Raw genomic sequence first — 19971 nt, 5'->3', positions numbered from 1 at the left:
TGATTTTGGCTCTGTGAAAGGAGACAGAGAAAACAAGGAAATGAGAAGGGGAAGAAGTGAGGGGAGGTGGGTGTTTAACAGAAACCAGAGAAGTCGATGTTAATGTCATCTGGTTGGAAGGTGCCCAGATGGAAGATGAGGTGTTCCTCCAATTGGGGGTGGGGTAGGGAGTCTCAGTCTGGCAGTGTGTGAGACCATGGATAGATATGTCAGCAGGGGAAGGGGTTGGGGATTTGAAATGGGTGGCCACTGGGAGATCCATGCTATTCCGGCAGATGGAGTTGAGGTGCTGAACAAACCATAGTGGGAGCACCGGATGCAGTAGACGACCCCCATTGCTTCATTTAGAGGGGATGCATTGGGGCCTTGAATGGTGGCAAGGGAGGAGGTTTGGGCACAAGTGATCAAGGGTAGGTGGAAGGAGGAGAGGGGAATATGCTTCTGGTGGAAGCATATGTTGGTCACAGGCTAGTGGTGTGGTAGGTGAGGATGAGGGGATTTGGTGCACATGGAAGGGGGCTGGGGCAGATATTTGGGTATTGGAGGATATGTAGGTGTGGGCTGTGTTGATCAAAGTAGAGGGGAAGCTAGGTTTGAAGAAGCCTGGATTGGAAAATTAGTCTTATGAAGCAAGGTTAGCAGAGTTAGGGCTTCTCTCTGGAGTGAAGAAAGATGAGAGGTGACTAAATTGATGTGAAGATTTTGAGAGGCATAGATAGGTGGATGGCCAGCACCTGTTGAGTAGCAAACACCAGAGGACATTGTACAAAGTGAAGGGAGGAAAGTTCAGGGGAGAATCAGGGGTAAGCTTTTTACACAGAGAGTTGTGGGTGCCTGGAACGAGTGATGGAGGCTGGAACAATTGGGGCATCGATTTGACAGGTACATGAATGAGAAAAATCGAGGGTTATGAGGTAAAGTTGACTCGTGATGCAATAAAAACAGCAGCAGAACCGATGGGCATGCAACCAACGTTATGACGTTAGCGGGAGTGAGGGGTACAAAGATTGAGTGGGCTGTGTCACTTGTTCCCTGCACTGAACCTCACTCCATTTATACAGCGTTTTAGTTCATCGTATAAGAATACAGTTTTACATATTTCTTGCAGCTGGTTTGTTCCTGATTTTGTTACCGTCTATTCTTGAAGTGTCTTTAGACATACAATCACAATAATTTTAGATAGGCTAATCCCACTCAATTCCAGTCAAGCTACCTTTGCCAGGTCACTCCATGGCCCTGTGGCTTAGTTTTCAGTCATGTCATGCAGCCTGGTATTTGTGGAACCTTGCTCATATTTCTTAATCATGGTTCTTCACCTGCAAGATGAGCTAATCTCCACTAGCCTTCACCCAACCACAAAACCCTTCCCTTAATGCATTATATTCTTTCACAGTAGGGAGGGTTCCGTTTTTGTTTATGGGTCAGCACAGAACTGTCGGTTGAAGGGCCACTCTTACGCCCAATTAACCTGGTACATTTTTTTAAACGGTGGGAGGAAACCAGAGCACCCGGAGAAAACCCACGCAGACACATGTACGAATTCCTGGCAGTCAGTGTGGTTTTTGAACCCTTGTGCCAACTGCTGGTGCTATAACAGCGGTGTGCTGCCCCCAATGCTCTAAGTGGGGACTTGACGGGAAACATTTCTTCCACCTTGGTGAGTTCTTTCTAAAGCCCTTTGTTTACGCACTGAAAAGCTGTGTTATGTGCCCCCACTCTGGAAGCAGGCTTGCTTGTTCACACAGAAGAAAAGCCGGATCAGTGAGTCCTTTAACAGCAAGCCAGCTTCCCAAAGCTTAAGCTGTTTTCAGGTGGAATCGCTGGGAGAATGCGGCTCCAGAGCCGGATGCGGGTGTCTGCGAAGTGATGTTCAGGTGGTAGCACTGAAGGCGGTGTTCTGCCACCTGAAAGGTCTGCAGCGGGGAGGTGCCACGGAGCAAACACTGGTTCCGGAGTCGGGTCAGGAGCTGCCGGCATGGGATGTCGGGGCAGCCGCCTGACTGCCCCCACCCCGCTGCTGATAGCCCCCAGCGCGGGACGACAGGGCAGGAGTGGCCAACATGGGATTACGGTGCAGGACGATGGGGCTGGCCGGCCGCTCCTGCCCCATCGTCCCACGTTGGCCACTCCTGCCCTGATGTCCCGCGCTGGCCGCTCCTCCCCCGGCGCTAGCTGCCCTAGCCCTGATGTTCCACGCCAGGGGGCTATGGGGGCGGGGGGGGGCGGGGGCTGATTGTCATCCGCCCACTCTCTGCTCGGCACCTGAAAGCGGCTTTCAGATGCTTAGGGGGAGCGCTTGGAAGCAGAGACTACCCCGAGGTGGGTTGAGTAAATGCTCCTTGGAGATGGGCTCGCTGCTTTCAGGTGGCCTCTCGACAGTCGCATTCGGGTATTTTAGGCGGCTTTACATTCGGGTATGATACGTTTAGCCCCCCACCCCCAATCCGCACAGCGCTGGAAAGGCGGACAATACCCGGCTTTCAAGCGCTGAGATATCTTCCCCCTCTATCCCGGGCGCTGTTCTGCACTGTGCACAGATCCTCTCCGTTCTGCGAAGCGTGAGCGACCACCCCGTCCCCCTTTTGCTAATCTCCAGACGCCCCGCTGGGGAAAAGTTTGCCGCCAGGGGAAGAGGGGAGAATTGCAATGGGCAGAGCCTGGTTTTCAAATGCTCTGATCAGCACTTTGGAGACTGTCCCTTGCAAGGTGTTTGCAAAGTTGCGAGCTGGAATTCGAGTTAGTGCAGGTATTTTGGTGGCGGGAGGAAGGCAGGGTTCGGAGATCTTCCGAGACAAAGGGCAGCGAGCAGACCAGGGAGCCTCTGATCGTGGAGGCGCGGGCAGGGCGCGCCGTTCAAAACACGGGCGTGTCGGTGAACTTGGGACCATGTTGAGGTGTCGGAACGTCCCCTGGGGGGACTGCCGGATGGATGGCAGTGAAACAGCTGATTCACTGTCCGGGGGGGTGGGGGGATAGGAGGCAGCCCTGCAAGTCCGAGAGCTCCCCTCAGGGCCGGAACCTGCCAGTGCGTCGGTCCCCAATCTCCCATTGTTTGACCTTCGCCTGTTCTCCACAGGGCAGCTAGGTGGGGCAGAGAGTGGCAGCGTCACGAAGACCACTCGGCTCCGGGCTGGTAAGGAGGGAGGCTCAGTGGGGAGAAAGCGCACCAAGCTCTCCATACGCACTCATCCACACACCACCCCACACACTCACACACACACACTTCCACACACACTCAAAAACACACCCCCACACACACTCAAAAACACACCCCCATACACACTCTCAATCACCCCCCCACAGTTCCACTCTCAAACACACCCCCCCACACTTCCACACACAAACACACACCCCCACACTTCCACTCTCAAACACCCCCCCACACTTCCACTCTCAAACACCCACCCACACTTCCACTCTCAAACACCCCCCCACACTTCCACGCACAAACACACCCCCCACACTTCCACGCACAAACACACACCCCCACACTTCCACACACACTCAAAAACACACCCCCATACACACACACTCATACAAACACTCTCAAACACATCCCCCCACACTTGCATCAAACACATCCCCCCACACTTGCATCAAACACACCCCCCCACACTTCCAACAAACACACTCCAACAAACACACCCCCCCACACTTCCACAAAAACACACCCCCATACACACACACTCATACAAACACTCTCAAACACACCCCCCACACTTGCATCCAACACACCCCCCCCACACTTCCACTCTCAAACACCCCCCCCACACTTCCACACCCCCCCACACTTCCACACACACTCAAAAACACACCCCCACACACACACTCATACAAACACACCCCCCACACTTCCACTCTCAAACACCCCCCCCCACACTTCCACTCTCAAGCACACCCCCCCACACTTCCACTCTCAAGCACACCCCCCCACACTTCCACTCTCAAACACACCCCCCACACTTCCACACACAAACACACCCCCCACACTTCCACACACACTCAAAAACACACCCCCATACACACACACTCATACAAACACTCTCAAACACACCCCCCACACTTGCATCCAACACACCCCCCCCACACTTCCACTCTCAAACACCCCCCCCACACTTCCACACCCCCCCACACTTCCACACACACTCAAAAACACACCCCCACACACACACTCATACAAACACACCCCCCACACTTCCACTCTCAAACACCCCCCCCCACACTTCCACTCTCAAGCACACCCCCCCACACTTCCACTCTCAAACACCCCCCCACACTTCCACTCTCAAATACCCCCCCACACTTCCACTCTCAAGCACACCCCCCACACTTCCACTCTCAAACACAACCCCCACACTTCCACACACACTCAAAAACACACCCCCATACACACACACTCATACAAACACTCTCAAACACCCCCCCCACACTTCCACTCTCAAGCACACCCCCCCACACTTCCACTCTCAAACACACCCCCCACACTTCCACACACAAACACACACCCCCACACTTTCACACACTCTCAAAAACACCCCCATAAACACACACTCATACAAACACTCTCAAACACACCCCCCACACTTGCATCAAACACACCCCCCCACACTTCCATCAAACACACCCCCCCACACTTCCACTCTCAAACACCCCCCCCACACTTCCACTCTCAAATACCCCCCCACACTTCCACTCTCAAGCACACCCCCCCACACTTCCACTCTCAAACACAACCCCCACACTTCCACACATACTCAAACACACATTCTCACTCACCCACACTTCCACACATAAGTACACTCAAACACATACACACTCATTCATACACACACTTCTGCAGACACAAACACCCACACTTTCACACACATGCTCACACACACTTTCGCATAGACACACACAGCCCCACCCCCACGCTTCCGCGAACACACGCGCACACTTCTGCACCCTGTGGTGGGATTATTTTGCATTGTGGATTTATGGACAGTTTTCTGCTGCTGAATATTAAAACCAGTTCCCTTTTACTATCCCACTTTGCAAAAGGTGAATCAACCTGTTTTTAGAAATTAATTACTGTCACAACCAGTCATCCCATATTTTAAATTTTGATCAGCCGCCAATCTCCAAAGGGAGGCACCGCAGGGCTGACTCAAAAGTTCCATTCAATTTCCCTCTGATATTAGCCTGTCTGTCAGTTCCTTCCTGGAATAATGCACCTCTTTTCTCAGCTATATCTGCTTTCCTGAGGAAAAGTCCTGGGGGAAAGTTGCGCCAAAAGGGTCATCAAATGCTGTCTCTGTCCAAATCGGTGAGGAATCTTGGATATCAGAGAACTGATTTCTCAGACTGAGTGGCTGGTTTCTGTGTCTGTACGTGTGTAGCTCTGATTGAAATCTGCTCCTGTTGAAACTGAGAGAGGGTGGAGGTGGTGGTGGTGGGGGGGGGGCAGTGGAGAGTGAGAGAGGGTGTGGGAGAGGGACTGAGGGGGAGAGTGTGAGAGAGGGACTGGGGGAGAGTGGTAGAGGGACTGGGGGGAGAGAGAAAGGGTGTGGGGGAGTGAGAGGGTGGGAGAGGGACTGGGGGAGAGTGAGAGAGGGTGTGGGAGAGGGACTGGGCGGAGAGAAAGGGTGGGAGGGACGGGGAGAGAGAGTGTGGGAGAAGGACTGGGGGAGAGAGAGAGGGACTGTGGAGAATGAGAGGATGTTGGAGAGGGACTGGGGGAGAGAGAGGGATGGGGGAGTAAGAGGGTGGGAGAGGGACTGGGGGAGAGAGAGGGTGTGGGAGAGGGACTGGGGAGAAAGAGGGACAGGGGAGAGTGAGAGAGGGACAGGGGGAGAGAGAGAGGGTGTGGGGGAGTGAGGGGGAGAGTGAAGAAGTGGAGGGGGAGTGTGGGAGAGGGGAGGTGAGAGTGTGGGAGAGTGGAGAGAGTGGGAGAGGGACTGGGAGGAGAGTGGGGGAGGAGAGGGTGTGATGGGGAGAGAGGAAGAGGGTGATGAGAAGTAGGGAGCGGTGGTGGTGTTGGGGGAGAGTGAGGTATTGGAGTGAGGGTGCGTGGGGGAGAGTGGGAGGGGGAGAGCTATAGGGTGTGGGAAGGTGGGAGGGGAAGTGGAGGAGGGAGGGAGTGGGGAGAAGGTTCATGGAGAGAGGGTGTGGGGAGAGAAGGTGGGGGAGTTTGATGAGGGGAAGGAAGGAGAGAAATGGTGGGATAGGCGTGGTGGGAAATGCAGTGTAGAGAGGGAGAATGAGAGAAGGGAAAGGGGAGGTTGTGGGGGAGTGCAGTGGAGCAGGAGTGTGGGAGAGGCAGCAGTGGGGAAAGAGGTAGGGGAATAGGAGTGGGGGTGAGGGAGGTGATGGGGGAAAGGTTGGGAATGGGGAGAGAGTGGAGCAGGTGAGGGAGAGGTGGGGGTGAAGAGGAGAGGTAGGGGACGAGGGGAAAAGGTAGGGGTCATGGGAAGGGTAGAGGGTGTGGGGAGAGGTAGGGGCATAGGGAGAGGTAGGGGGCGAGGGGGAAAGGTAGGGGGTGTGGGGGCGGTGGGGGAGAGGTAGGGAGTGGCAGGGAAAGTTAGGGGGTGAGGGGGAGAGTTAGGGGGCCTGGGGAGAGGTAGAGAGTGTGGGGAGAGGTAGGGAGCGGTGGGAGAGTTAGGGGGTGTGGGGAGAGTTAGGGGTCATGGGGGAGAGGTAGGGAGCGGTGGGGAGAGTTAGGGGTCATGGGGGAGAGGTAGGGAGCGGTGGGGAGAGTTAGAGGGCGTGGGGAGAGTTAGGGGGTGTGGGGGTGAGGTTGAGGCAGTGGGGGCATGGGGGAGAGTTAGAGGGCATGGGGAGAGGGGAATGTGGGGGCGAGGTAGGGAGCGGTGAGGGAGAGATTGAGGCAGTGGGGGTATGGGGAGAGGAAGGGAGTGAGGGGAAAGTTGGGGCGTGGGGAGAGTGGGGGGGGAGGGAGGAGGCGGTGGGGAGAGGTAGAGGCTGTTGGAGAGAGGTAGGGGGGAGAGCAGGCAGATTGTGCATCAGAACATTGAACTGTTGAGTTTGCTTTCTTGTTTCTCTTGGGAGAACGGAGACTGAGGGCAGGGAAAAAGATGGTTGTGATGGTAAATAATAACTAAAAATAGCTTGATTCATCTTTTGTGCATCGCAGCTGCAGGTTCCCATCTGCCAAGTCCAGGTATTTTTAATTAAAACATCGAAATGCTGGAAGCTGTGGAAACATACTGAGCTCCACCAGCGTTTGTGTTTCTACTATAATCACAGAGCCCGCAAACGTTTGTGTTTCACTCAATGTATTTTTAAAACTTCCTTTTTTTATTTCTATTTCCCGGTATTGTAATAGTCAGGTTCTAATGGTCTTCTATTTTTTTCTCCCAGGTTGAAGGTGAGCCCTGGGGCTCCGTGGGCAAAATAAGGCAGTGTCGAAGAGCGAAGGAGCTGTTTAATTTGTTCATTATCCATGACTCGATCGTCATGGGCAGGCCGGCATTTACCACACATCCCCAGTTGTGGTGAGTTCCATCTCGAACCTCTGCCTCCCGCTTTTTTTTACGCCAGCCATTGCAAGGCAGCCATACCGAGAGTCACGCGGGGTGATGCGCTGGGTGGGAGAAGGATGCATCTGTCAGCGGCGTGGGGAAGGGTGGGGAGAGCCCTGTTCCTGGCTCCATCTTGCCATGAGGAGGCCACTTGAGCCTATTCTGATATTCGGTGAGGTTGTAATGAATAAAAGCATAGAACATTACAACCCTTCGGCCCTTCTCATCTGTGCTGAGTCCCACTCCCATTCATGTACCTGTCCAAATTTTTCTTAAATGTTAAAATCTACCCCACATTCACCACTTCAGCTGGCAGCTCATTCCACACTCCCTGTGTGAAGAAGTTCCCTCTAAATGTTTCTCTTTTCACTCTTAACCCATGTCCTTTGATTTGTATCTCACCCACCCTCAGTGGAAAAAGCCGACCTACATTTACTCTGTCTGTCCCCCTCATAATTTTAAATACCTCCATCAAATCTCCCCTCATTCTTCTACACTCCAGGGAATAAAGTCCTGACCTGTTTAACCTTTCTCTACAATTCAGTTCCTGAAGACCGGGCAACATCCTAGTAAATCTTCTCTGCCCTCTTTCTATCTTATTGATATCGTTCTTGTAGGGAGGTGACCAAAACTGCACACATTACTCCAAATTTGGCCCCACTCATATCTTGTACAACTTTATCATAACATGACGGCACGGTGGGTGTAGTAATTCCTTTACAGTGCTGGCGATTGGGACCAGGGTTCGAATCTGGTGCTGCCTGCAAGGAGTTTGTACATTCTCCCCTTGTCTGTGTGGGTTTTCCCCGTGGCTCTGGTTTACTCCCAGCCTTCAAAACATACCGGGGGTTGTAGGTTAATGGGTGTAAGTTGGTTGATACGGACTCGTGGGCCGAAATGGCCTGTTGCTGTGCTGTATAAATTAAAAAAAATTAAAACTCCTATATTATCTGGACATCTAAACTCCGGAAAGCTCCAAAATCTGGCAAGTGGGGACCGGTGGTCGGGGGAGGTGGCCGGGGAAGACTGCTGGGTGGTCGAGGGACCAGCGGCCGGGGGAGACTGCCGGGCGGCTGAGAGAGCAGCGGTTGGGGAAGGCAGCCGAGGGACCGGCGGTCGGGAGAGGCGGCGGGGGAGACTGCCGGGCAGCTGAGGGACCGGTGGCTGGGGGAGACTGCTGGGCGGCCGAGGGACGGGCGGTCAGGGGAGGCAGCTGAGGGACCGAGGTTGGGGGAGGCGGCTGAGGGACCGGCAGTTGGGAGAGACTGCCAGGAAGCTGAGGGACCGGCGGCCAGGGGAGACTTCCGGGCGGCCGAGGGATGGGTGGTCAGGGGAGGTGGCCGAGGGACCGGCGGGCAGGGGAGACTGTTGGGTGGCCGAGGGACCGTGTTCGGGGGAGACTGCTGGGTGGCCGAGGGACCATGGTCGGGGGAGACTGCTGGGTGGCCGAGGGACCACGGTTGGGGGAGGTGGCCGAGGGACCACCAGTCGGTGGAGGTAGCCGAGGGACCGGTGGTCAGGGTAGACGTCCGGGCGGCCGAGGGACCGCGGTCGGGGGAGGCCTCCAGGCGACTGGAGGGGGGTGGGGGTGGATACAGCAGCACAATTCGGGTGGGCTTTCTGAAATTCGGAAAAATCCAAAATTCGGAACACACTGTTCCCCAAGGGTTCTGGATAAAGGATCGTGTACCTGTACTTTGATTTATGATGGCCAATGTGCCAAAAAGCTCTTCTAATCCCCTCCCCCTATCTCTCACTCCCAGATCTAAGATGCATAAACGTGCTGTAAAACTCAGCAGCATCTGCAGGAAGTCAAGATTCAATGTTCCTTTATTGTCATGTAATAAAGCAGGTGTAACATTACACAAAATTTGTTGTAGTCTGCTGTATGGTTATCCATCAGCAGAAATTTCCCAGCAGACCTTGCAGTCAGAAAGAGAAGCAAAAGAGAGTGTTCTCCCCCCCCCCCAACCCCCCCCCACCCCCCCGAGTTAATGAGTGCCCTGGATTTGCCTCCAGCTCTCCCGCAGTTCCCTGGCGCGGAGACATTTTGTCCCCAGCCTCACCCACCCCCCCCCCCCCCCACCCCACCTCAGCAAGTTTGGCTCTGACTCCCTCCTCCTTCCCACTGACTAGAAGACTGGTTTCTGCAAGGATGCCAGATGTCAGAGCAGGAGTTGGCCTCTCCAAGCTGCTGCCTGGCCAATCCGATCATTGTCCTCAGCTGGGTTTTCCTGCACGTCCCTATAACCTTCAACTCCTCCCAAGTGAAAATAAATCTTCTCTATCTGTGTGTTACATATGTTCCCTGACTCTACGCGTGGAATTATCTCTCAATGCACTGTGGAATATTTTAGAACATAGTGGAATTTTCTGGCTGGTTCAGTGGAGTTTCTGTCTGGGAGGGGGGGGTTTGTACAGACAAACACCCCTCCTGGCATCTCTCAGACGTACGACGTCTTTTAAGATGCACGATTCTTTTATTGTCATGTAATAGTGCAGAACATAATATTACACAAAATTGCCATCTGCCTGCCTTACGGATAATCGGCAGGACTTTGTGAATGGAAGGTCATGCCTCACGAGTCTAATTAAGTTTTTTTGAGGAGGTAAGAAAAGAAATTGATGAGGGTTGGGGAGTAGATGTGGTCTACGTGGATTTTAGCAAATCATTTGACAAAGCCCCCTCTCCACTGTGAAAGACTCATCCAGAAAGTCATGGATGGGATCAGTGGAAAATTAGCTGTATGGATAAATAATTGGCTTGTCGGAAGAAAACAGAGAGTAGAGGTGGACGGAAAGTATTCTGTCTGGAGGTCGGTGACTAGTGGAGGGGCCGCAGGGATCTGTTCTGGACCCCCTGCTTTTTGTGATTTTTATAAATGACCTGGATGAAGAGGCGGAAGGATAGGGCAGTAGGTTTGCGGATGACACGAAGGTTGGAGGAGCTGCGGATGGAGTTGAAGGTTGTTGAAGGTTACGAGAGGATATGGACAGGATGCAGAGTTGGGCGGATAAGTATGAGGTGATGCAATTTGGAAGGACAAACCAGAAGGCTGAGTACAGGGCTAATGGTCGGTTACTTAAGAGTATGGATAAACAGAGGGACCTTGGGGTCTCCACACAGGTTGATAGGATAGTTAAGAAGGCCTATGGGATACTGGACTTCATTAATAGGGGGATTGAGTTCAGGAGTAGAGAGGTCGTGTAGTAACTCTACAAATCTCTGGTGAGACCCCACTTTGAGTATTGTGTTCATTTCTGGTCACCTCATTATAGGAAGGATGTGGAAGTTGTGGAGAGGGGATTTTCCAGGATGTCGCCTGGATTTGTTTTATGAGGCAAGGGTAGCAGAGCTGGGACGTTTCTCTTTGGAGCGTAGAAGGATCAGAGGAGACTTGATAGATTCTGAGAGGCATAGACAGGGTGATGGCCAACCCTTGTTTCCCAGGGCAGGATTGGCAAACACCAGAGGACGTCTGCACAAAGTGAAGGGAGGGAAGTTTAGAGGTGACGTCAGGGATGTGTTTTTCACACGGAGAATTGTGGGGGCCTGGGGATAATGGTAGAAGCTGAAACATTGTGGGCATTTAAGAGTTTCTTAGACACATGGATAGAAGGAAAATAGAGGGTTACGGGGTGGGGAGGGTTTAGTGCTTTTTTTTAAAGGTACGAATATATGGGTCGGCACAACATTGAGGGCTGAAGGGCCTGTACTATTGTGACAGAGTATATAGAGGTATTGGAGATAAATTGGGAAAGGTTTGTTAGAGCAGGTCACACACAAACACTTTAAAACACAGAATTTTTACAGGAGCTTTTGCAAGAGGGTTCACAGACTCACGATGGACTGTCATTTGCAAAAGGCAACAAATGTAACAACAGGCAGTAGCAACTTTAGCTGCTTTCAGGTGGCCAGAATACCCGACTGTAAAGCCACCTATTCTACCCCCATGCAGCTGTCGGGTGGACACCTATAGGTATATTCTCCGGCTCCGAGAAACCCCCATTGCACCTGAAAGCAGCAGTGGGACCACGGCCACAGTCCACGGGAGCTGGCATTCACTCGGACGCGGCTCTCCTTTAGCCGGCACGTTCAGGCGACAGAAAGGCGGCTTCTCCGCGGCCACCTGAATGTCCCAGTTGCACTTCCCCAAGCCACGTCTGCCGACGCATTATCTGCATCCGAGTACCTGAAAGCGGCTTTTGTCTGGAAAAGAGCATTTACTCTCTGGCAGGACATGTGATCTTTGCAGGCAGAGAGCAGAAAAAAAACAGGCTTTGCTCTCGGAGTTGGAGGGAGTGAGAGAGAAGAGAGACACAGGGACAAGCTGGCTAGCTTTGGAGGACAGCCTACTCAAAGGAGAGGACTGGCTGTCTGGTGTTTCCCTTGGAATAGGAGAAAAAGAAAGGAACTCTGTGGTGAATTGAAACAAGAAAAACTCTCTCTCTGAGAACCAACAAGAACCCTTCTGAGTGGTAACCATTTATCTGTTATAGACCAAAGCCTGGCGAACTTTATTAATGTTAACTTCTGTGCAGAATTGCCTGCAACCGGTGAGATTGGACTGTGAACCAAAGAACTTTGCAGAGCTTACACACACTTGCGCTTAGAATTAGAAGGGGGTTAACTGAGTCAATAGAGATAAGTTAAAGTTTGATTCTATTTGCATGTTCAAAGATAATTAAAAGCAACTTTTTTTAAGTAACCCTTTGTCGTGGTGCTGCTGGGTTTTGGGGTCCTCTGGATTTGTAACAGTATGCTGTATTGTTCTATGTTCTGTTAGGCAGACAAAGTTAAGAGTCACCATTAGTGTCGTCCGGTGACCCGCAAAAGCGGGTCCCTCCACTGTCACTGAGTGTTCGTGGATTCACCTCTAGTACTCCTGAAGCCTCACGACTCCAGTTCCAACCATCGGCCGCCCGAGCTCCACATCTGAACCTCCGGCACGATCAGGAAACCTTCAGTGCCTGAGGCCCTCCTTGCTCTCGTGAATCCTGGCTCCATTACCTGGTTCCCACGAGCCCGTTTCTAGCGGCCCACAGCCCCTGCGGGTGCCCTGACCATGAGTCGGCAGCAGCCTATCATTGCCCACGGTGCCCACACTGGTGATTTGGAAGTGTTATCCAGCTCGGCTCCACTTCCATCCTGCCCCCCCCCCCCCCCATTTCGGAGAGCAGCTTCTCAAAGTCATGCATGAAACCTTCAGTTTTGCATCTGAATTGGGAAGTGACACAGGGGGCTGATGATTTAATGTTTAGTGGTTCTCAAATGATGCTGACTCTAGTCCTGCCTTTCATCTTCTCTCTGTGATTCACTGTCTCTCCTTTTTCTCTCCATCTCTGCTTACATCCCTTTTCCTCCTCTCCCCTCCCCTGCTCTGCTCTCCTCCTCTCTCTTTCCCTCCCCTCCTCCCTCTCTCTCTTCTTCCCTCCCCTGCCCCCCTCCTCCCTTCCCCTCCTTTTCTCCCTCCCCTCCTCTTCCCCTCCTGTTCCCTCCCTTTCTCTCCCGTCCCCCTCCCTTTCTCTCCTCTCCCATCCCCTCCTCCCCTCCCTTCCCTCTTCCTCCCTCTCCCCACCACTCCCCTCCCATCCTCTCGTCCCCTCCCATTTTCTCGTCCCCTCCCCTCTTCTCCCTTTCCCTCCTTTCCTCCTCCTCCCCTCCCTTTCTCTCCTCTCATCTCGTCCCCTCCCCTCCTCTTCCCTCCTGTCCTCTCCTCCCCTCCTCTCCTCTTGTCTCGTCCCCTCCCCTCCTCTCCCTTTCCCTCCTTTCCTTCTTCTCTCCCCTCCTCTCCTCCCCTCCCTTTCTCTCCTATCCCATCCCTTCCCCTCCTCTCCTCCCCTCCCCTTCCCTCTCTCTCTCCTCCCTTCCCCTCTGTTTCTATCTAATTCTTGCCGTCAGTCTGCTGCTCTTGCTTTCTTTATCACTCTCTCTTGTTCTCTTTCACCCCTTTCCATCCCTTGGGCTCTCGATCTTTCTCAGGGAACAAAATATTCAGGGTTGGATGTCCAGTGGAAGTGAATCTCCTGTGTGGCAACTTCAAATGTGAGTCCCTTTCATAAATAGCCATTGCCTTCCATAAATTCCAACCCCCCCTCCCCCCCCCTTCATATATCTTCATTAGATTTGGACTTTTGGTGGAATTGGAATTGTGTGCCTCTTTACCTTATTTAATGTCTTCCTCCCCCAGTTGATGACTGTAGAATTCTGCGGCACCCGTGTTCTCTAGAACGTCAGTGGCCAGCGACTTCTGAGGTCTCAGAGGGGGGACGGCAAGACCAGGTAGGTTATGGAGGACAAGGTGACTGAGGGGGTGGGGTGGTGTCCTGGGTAAACTTGTATCTCTCACCTTGTTCGTTTTAGATTGGTCACAGTGTTTGAGCTACCGAAAGAAAATAGACATCCACGCTGAGGACACTTCAGTTTATACAAATCTTTATTGCAAATTCTAAAGCTGATATCAAACTACAATATGCAAGCCCTTCCCAATTATACTTATCAACGCCTGGACTGGTCCCAACTGCCGAGGCGAGGCAATGACCGCACACTTGTAGTAGGTTGTCGGGGCGCCGGTAGCAGCTTCTCCACCTCCCCCGACCGGGACGTTGGCTGGACTCTAGAAGTTCTTCTTATTGCTGAGAGATGTTGCCACCTCTCGGAGAGTCTCAAACTTCAGCAGCAGGACCATGGCTTATATTACCCAAAAACTGCTTACCCAAGCACCTATTCCCAGCAAAGAAAGAAAGATAAGCAAGCAAGCCTTGGCTTCTATCGAATAACACAACTTTCAGCTTATCACTTTGAATACAATGGTTTATTTTGCATCAAGGCTAGGCCTCTGACAGTCTGTGACCAAAACAGGCAGGAAGATTAAATGTTCTTGGTACACAGATGTCCTTTTGTCAGATAACTGCATCTTTGGCCCCTCGGTGGCATTTAGCTTATGTCTGCTGATTCTAAAAAACAAGCAGGTTCTCAGCCTTGCAGAAGCAAAGGCTCCAAAAGTAAAAAAAACATGGTTTAAATATGAAGCAAAAAGCATGGTTTAAATTCTCCAATACAGGTGGAGATGGTGGTCACCCTCCTACACAAGTAGGGAGGCACTGAGCATGTGGAAAAGTGTCTGGGCTGCTTGTGTTGCAGAGGAGGATGGAAGACAGCCCATTGGTGTCCCATTGACTCCCTCGGTGGAAGTTAAGAAACTTCCCATTGGAGCAAGGAACCTCGATGCTCCCTCACCCTCTCCAATAGATGATGGACTTGCTTGAACTCCCTGAGATCTGATGTTAAGGATGGTGATCGGTTGAAAGAAGAGATGAGCAGAATTGTAAAAGCACGACGCTGGAGAAACTCAGTAGGTCAAACAAGGTCCTTGTATATAGCAAAGATAAAGATACATCACCAACATTTTGAGCCCTTCATCACGGCATGGATAAAATGTCAGCAGGGGCCCAAACAAAATGGTAGGTTGGGAGGAGCACAGTCCCATGGCAGGAGGTAATAGGTGGGTGAGGGCACAGCAGCGAGCAGAATGGAGAGAGAAGGGGGTGGAAAACTGAGGGGGACGAAGACCAGAGGAAAAGGGAAGGAAGGGAGAGTGGAGAACAGGTTAGCAGAAGTCGATGTTAATGCCGTCCGGTTGGAGAGGGCCCGGACGGAGAATCAAGTGTTGTTCCTCCAATTTGTCTCCTTGCCCTAATGAGTCTTTAAATGAGTATAGATATCCCTATGGTTCAGGAGTCTGGTAGTCGAGGAGTAGTGCGAGTCTCGTGGCACCGAGTCCTCCTTCCTGACGGCAGCAGTGAGGACAGAGCATGTGCTGGGTGTGTGTGGGGTCCTTGATGATCGCTGCTGCTCTCCGACGGCAGCGTTCTCCATAGATGTTCTCGACAGTGGGAAGGGTTTTGCCTGTGTTGTTCCAGGCTGCGTCCACTGCCTTTTGGAGTATTTTTAAAGCTATTTGTTGGTACAGTGCCACTGAAAGGGATAGTGGAAAACATACAAACCGGGAGCCTTGGGAATATTGTATTTGTACAGTTAGAGGGTTGGTAGACTCCCTCTTGTGAGTGAGGAAACAGGTTTGGTGGGTCTCAAAGGCAAGGACTCTGAACACAGTTTTGGTAGGGAAGGATTTTATTTACAGAAGACAAGTGTGGGAAATGGTAACTGATAGAGCACACACACACACACACAATATGAACTGGTACATACAATGATCAAGAAAAATCACTCCGATGCCCCAGGGGTGCCTTGGCTCTATGCTACAGGGGACACTAATTAAATGATCCACGCTATTGCGGCGGACAAAGCCGAGGTGCTCTCTACAAAATGGTCTCCCTGTCTGCGTCCAGGCTCTTCGAAGTAGTGGTGTCTATAATGGGAGCCCTGGATGAAGCGGGCGACCCCCCCCCCCCCCCCAGCAGATTCGCAAGTGAAGAGTTGCCTCACCCGGAAGGACTGTTCGGGGGCAGGTGGAGCCCCTCCTGCGGGCACAGGGGTCGGTCCCAAGGAGGTAATTGGTGGGGAGGGAGGAGCGGACAAGGAAGCGGTCCCTGCGGAAGGCAGAGAGGGGAGGAGAGGGGAAGATGCATCTGGCGGTGGGATGAAGTAGTACGTGGCGGAAATCGTGGAAGGGGATATATTGAATGCGGAGACTGGTGGAGGGGTAATTAAAGATAAAGGGAAACCTGCCCTTGTTGCACATGGGGGCGGAGGGGGCTAGGGCAGTTGTGCAGCTAATCCATGGTATTGCCGATTACATGAATATATGCTGAATGCATCTTTATCTTTGCTATATATAACCTACACTGTTTGGCCTGTTGAGTTTCTCTGACATTGTGCTTGTACTTCATATTCTTTGTCATTGTCTTGTTATCAAGTTTTCAGGATGTGCCAACCCTTCGAGAACTGCTCAGTACGTTCAGGACAGTGTGTTTACTGCGTCTCCCCCCCCCCCACCTGTCCTGCATGGTGCACTAGATCACGTGGGTTGGAACCAGGGAAGTGTCCAGGATCAGGGGATTGGTCTCACTGAGCTGAAGGGAGGAGGCTCCACGGAGCGAGGGCCTATGGGCGAGCAACCTTTGGAAGAGGAAGTCCCTCAGAGTAAGAGGTGGCTCGGGTGGGTCCACTTGAAAGGAAGGGTAGGGGGATGCAGGGACGGGGCGTCCCACGGGACAAGTGATGAGTGAGGCACGACCGTATGGCTGAGATCCGAGGCAATTTGGACGCCATGCCCTTGCCGTTTTTCCCGTATCGAACTTGAGCTGCCTCTCTTAACACAAGGCCACACTTCGGGAGGGAGTCCGGGGACAGAGCTGGGAACACTCAGCAGGCTGGGCAGCCTCTGTGGAAAGGGAAGTGGTTGACGTCTCAGGTCCGTGACTTCATTGGAGCGGGCCAGGAGGAGGAGGGAACAAAGGAGATCCGTGTGTGAAACAAAGGGAATTTCTGAAAATGGGGAGGGCGTGGGGTGAGCTGCCAGCTGGAGCGGTGAGCGCAGGCCCAATTTTGACATTGAAGAGAATTTTGGATAGCTACGTGGAAGGGAGGGGTCTGGAGGGATATGATCCCGATGCGGATCAATGGGACTTGGGCAGAGGGGCAAGTAAGACACGAGAGTCTGCAGACGTTGCGGCTGACGCTGGAGAAACTCAGCAGGTCAAACAGTAACAAAGATAAAGATACAGAACCGACGTTTCGGGGTTGAGCCCTTTCATCAAGATACGAGCAAAATGCTGGCAGGCGTCCAAATAAAAAAATATTTGTTAGTACCTTGATGAAGGGCTCGAGCCCAAAACGTTGGTTTTGTATCTTTATCTTTGTTACTCTCTGACCTGCTGAGTTTCTCCAGCGTTCCACTCAGCAGGAATAATAGTTCGATCAGTGGAAATTTCTGCTTCTTTGCTGTAGTTTTATATTTAACTTTTACATTTTAGACGTACAACACGGTATCAGGTCCTTTCAGCCCATGAGTCCGTGCTGGCCAATTGACCTGCAAACACCCCCCCCCACAATGTTTTGAAGGGTGGGAGGAAACCGGAGTACCCGGAAGAAGCCCACACAGTCACGGGAAGAAAGTACAACTTCCTTACCCGGGTCGCCGGCGCTGTAACAGCGTTGTGCTGTGCTAACCGTGTTGCCCCGTGGTTTTCTGGTCTGGTATGAGAGAGAAGGTTGTTGAAAATGCTTAATTGGTTGTAAAACACTTGGGGAAGGTGCTTTGGGGATGTCCACTCTTGAGGGGAATGGGAAATGTATGTGCGACTTTCATGGAGCATTGGAAAGATGTAATCTTGAAGAAGGGTCACCAGTTGCTGACCTTTGTGAGGTGTTTAAGGCCATTCGGTTCGTCACTGAAGACTCCTGAAAATGACAGGTTGATCGCGGGGAGCATTCTGGCCAGTTGCATCACTGCCTGGTTTGGAGGCACCAACTCTCAGGACGAGAATAAACTCCAGAGGGTTGTTAACTCGGCCCGCGACATCACGGGCACCAGACTGCACTCCATCGAAGACATCGACATGAGGTTCTGCCTTAAAAAAGCATTCTCTATCACCCACCACCCAGCCGTGGTCTCTTCACCGTGCTACCATCAGGAAGGAGGTCCAGGAGCCTGAAGACGAGCACCCAGCGGCACAAGGACAGCATCTTCCCCTTCGCTATCAGATTCCTGAATGATCAATGAACCACAGACTCGGCCTCATTTTGACTTTTCGTGCACAATTTTTATTTATATTTGTAAGGTTTAATGCAAAACAATGTTCATGGCGATATATTCAGATTCTGAAAATGAAGCCACATTTTCCTGTTTTGTTTGTCAGCAGCGAGAGGTTGCAGGCATGGCAACCAAGGTGATAAAGGAAGCACCTGATGGTGGCTGGGGATGGATGATTGTCCTGGCGGCGTTCATGCAGTCAGCTCTGGTGTTCGGCGTCATCCGCTCGTTTGGCGTCTTCTTCGTGGCCTTTGTGGACTATTTCGCGGCAGCCTCGAGCACGGTGTCGTGGATCACCTCCATGGCGGTCGCTGTGCAGCAGTTTTGCAGTGAGTAATGAAGCTGGAGGGCTGTACCCATGGCGATACCCCCCCCCCCACCCCCGGCCAAATCCTGTTTCACAACCACTGCAGAAGAAGCAGCACCATTTGGTTGGGGGTGGGGTGGGGGGGGGGGGGGGGTGGCGGTGCAATCTGCATGTATAAAATGACCTGGAATTTTCACCTAAAATTAGGGTTTCAGGCCAGGCCGTCTGGCTTTCGAGCCGTCTGCCCTCCGTCCGGCGTGACCTCGAGCCGGTCGTTAATTTTTCCTCCATTTGGGAGTGTAGGGGCAGAAAGGGGATGGGGGGGGGTTAAATGCGGCATCCCAGGGTCCGTAGGCTGTCTGCGGCCATGTTTCTGCTTGGGTGCATGCATGAATGCAGCATGGTGCATACACGATCGATTGAGTACCAGGGCCGGCTGGTGGACGCGCGATTGGTTAGTGTACTGGGGCCTGGTTGGCGTGTGCGTGGTGGGCCTGTAGTGTTAGCACGCGATATAAGGTTTGTGCGTTTCGTCGGAGAGGGGAAGGGAAAGTGTGACGGTGGTGCACGGAGATTCACGGCAGGTAAGGCACCCGCACATTTCTCCCCCACCCCCCCGCAAATTTTCCACTTAAACATCCTGGTGTTGAAGATCAATTGGGTTAATTAGGCAGCATGGGTTCCTGGGCCGCCAAAATGGCCTGTTACTGTGCTGTATATCTGTTTAAAAATTTTAATTTACCGCTGACCAGTGGAAGCAAATCACAATATTTTAAGACCGGGTTATCACATATCAGTTTTAATTTTTAATAGAGATATGCAGTGGGGGAACAGGCCCTTCCGGCTCACAAGCCTGTGTCGCCTGGTTGCACTCAATTGACCTACAACCCCCCCCCCACCGAATGCTTTGAGCACCTAGAAGAAACCCACGCAGACAGTGTCAGGTTCGAATCCCGGTCACTGGCACCGCATATTTTAAAATAAACCTCCGTTGGCTGCTTAAAGCCCACACAGAGCTGTGGGCAGTCGGACTGGGCAGATGGACCCCACGGGGGAGTGCTGAGACCCTGGCATTTTTAAGCTGCGAGGATCGTCCTAAGCGATGGCGATGAGCAGCAGCTCCACAAAATTTGCAGAGTCAGCGATTAGTCAGAGTGAAGGTTGCTCACTTTGCAACTTTTCCCAGTGGCTGCTTGTTCAGTTATAAGGGTCGCTCACGCTGGTACTGTACAGAAATGACGTTAATTCACAATGTAGCAGACAGTTAGGGGACAGAAATGTTGTTTTATTCGTAAGGTGACGCACTGTTTCTGTGCCATTGGTCAGGCCCACTCTGGCCAAAAGCAAAATAAAACTGCATGAATATGATGGATGGATATACTGTTGTGTAGGACGATCCTCCAAACTTAAATTGGCCTAAAACAGT

At 52.3% G+C, this 19971-nt stretch overlaps 1 protein-coding gene across 15 annotated transcripts in view; it reads left to right on the top strand.

Moving 5' to 3' along the window:
• slc16a13 (solute carrier family 16 member 13) overlaps positions 1-19971 on the top strand; it is a 51550-nt gene that overhangs the window by 6694 nt on the left and 24885 nt on the right. For 4 of the 15 annotated variants that reach the window (XM_069919993.1, XM_069919996.1, XM_069919997.1 and 1 more), the window contains 4 exons: positions 7360-7493; positions 13423-13566; positions 13712-13803; positions 18345-18567. In XM_069919993.1, coding sequence (XP_069776094.1) covers positions 7442-7493; positions 13423-13566; positions 13712-13803; positions 18345-18567 — 511 coding nt within the window. In that variant the 5' untranslated portion in view covers positions 7360-7441. Of the gene's footprint in view, positions 1-1547; positions 1658-2270; positions 2320-3076; positions 3134-5225; positions 5306-7064; positions 7160-7359; positions 7494-11836; positions 12000-13422; positions 13567-13711; positions 13804-16564; positions 16627-16692; positions 16898-18344; positions 18568-19971 lie in introns of those variants that run through there. The other 11 variants (XM_069919995.1, XM_069919994.1, XM_069919999.1 and 8 more) reach the window with 11 other exon arrangements.

The sequence above is a fragment of the Narcine bancroftii genome, chromosome 2 (genome assembly GCF_036971445.1).
Source record: "Narcine bancroftii isolate sNarBan1 chromosome 2, sNarBan1.hap1, whole genome shotgun sequence".
In the NCBI taxonomy this organism is placed as follows: domain Eukaryota; kingdom Metazoa; phylum Chordata; class Chondrichthyes; order Torpediniformes; family Narcinidae; genus Narcine; species Narcine bancroftii.
The sequence above is the reverse complement of the archived record's forward strand: the minus strand, read 5'-3'. Positions and strand labels throughout refer to the sequence as shown.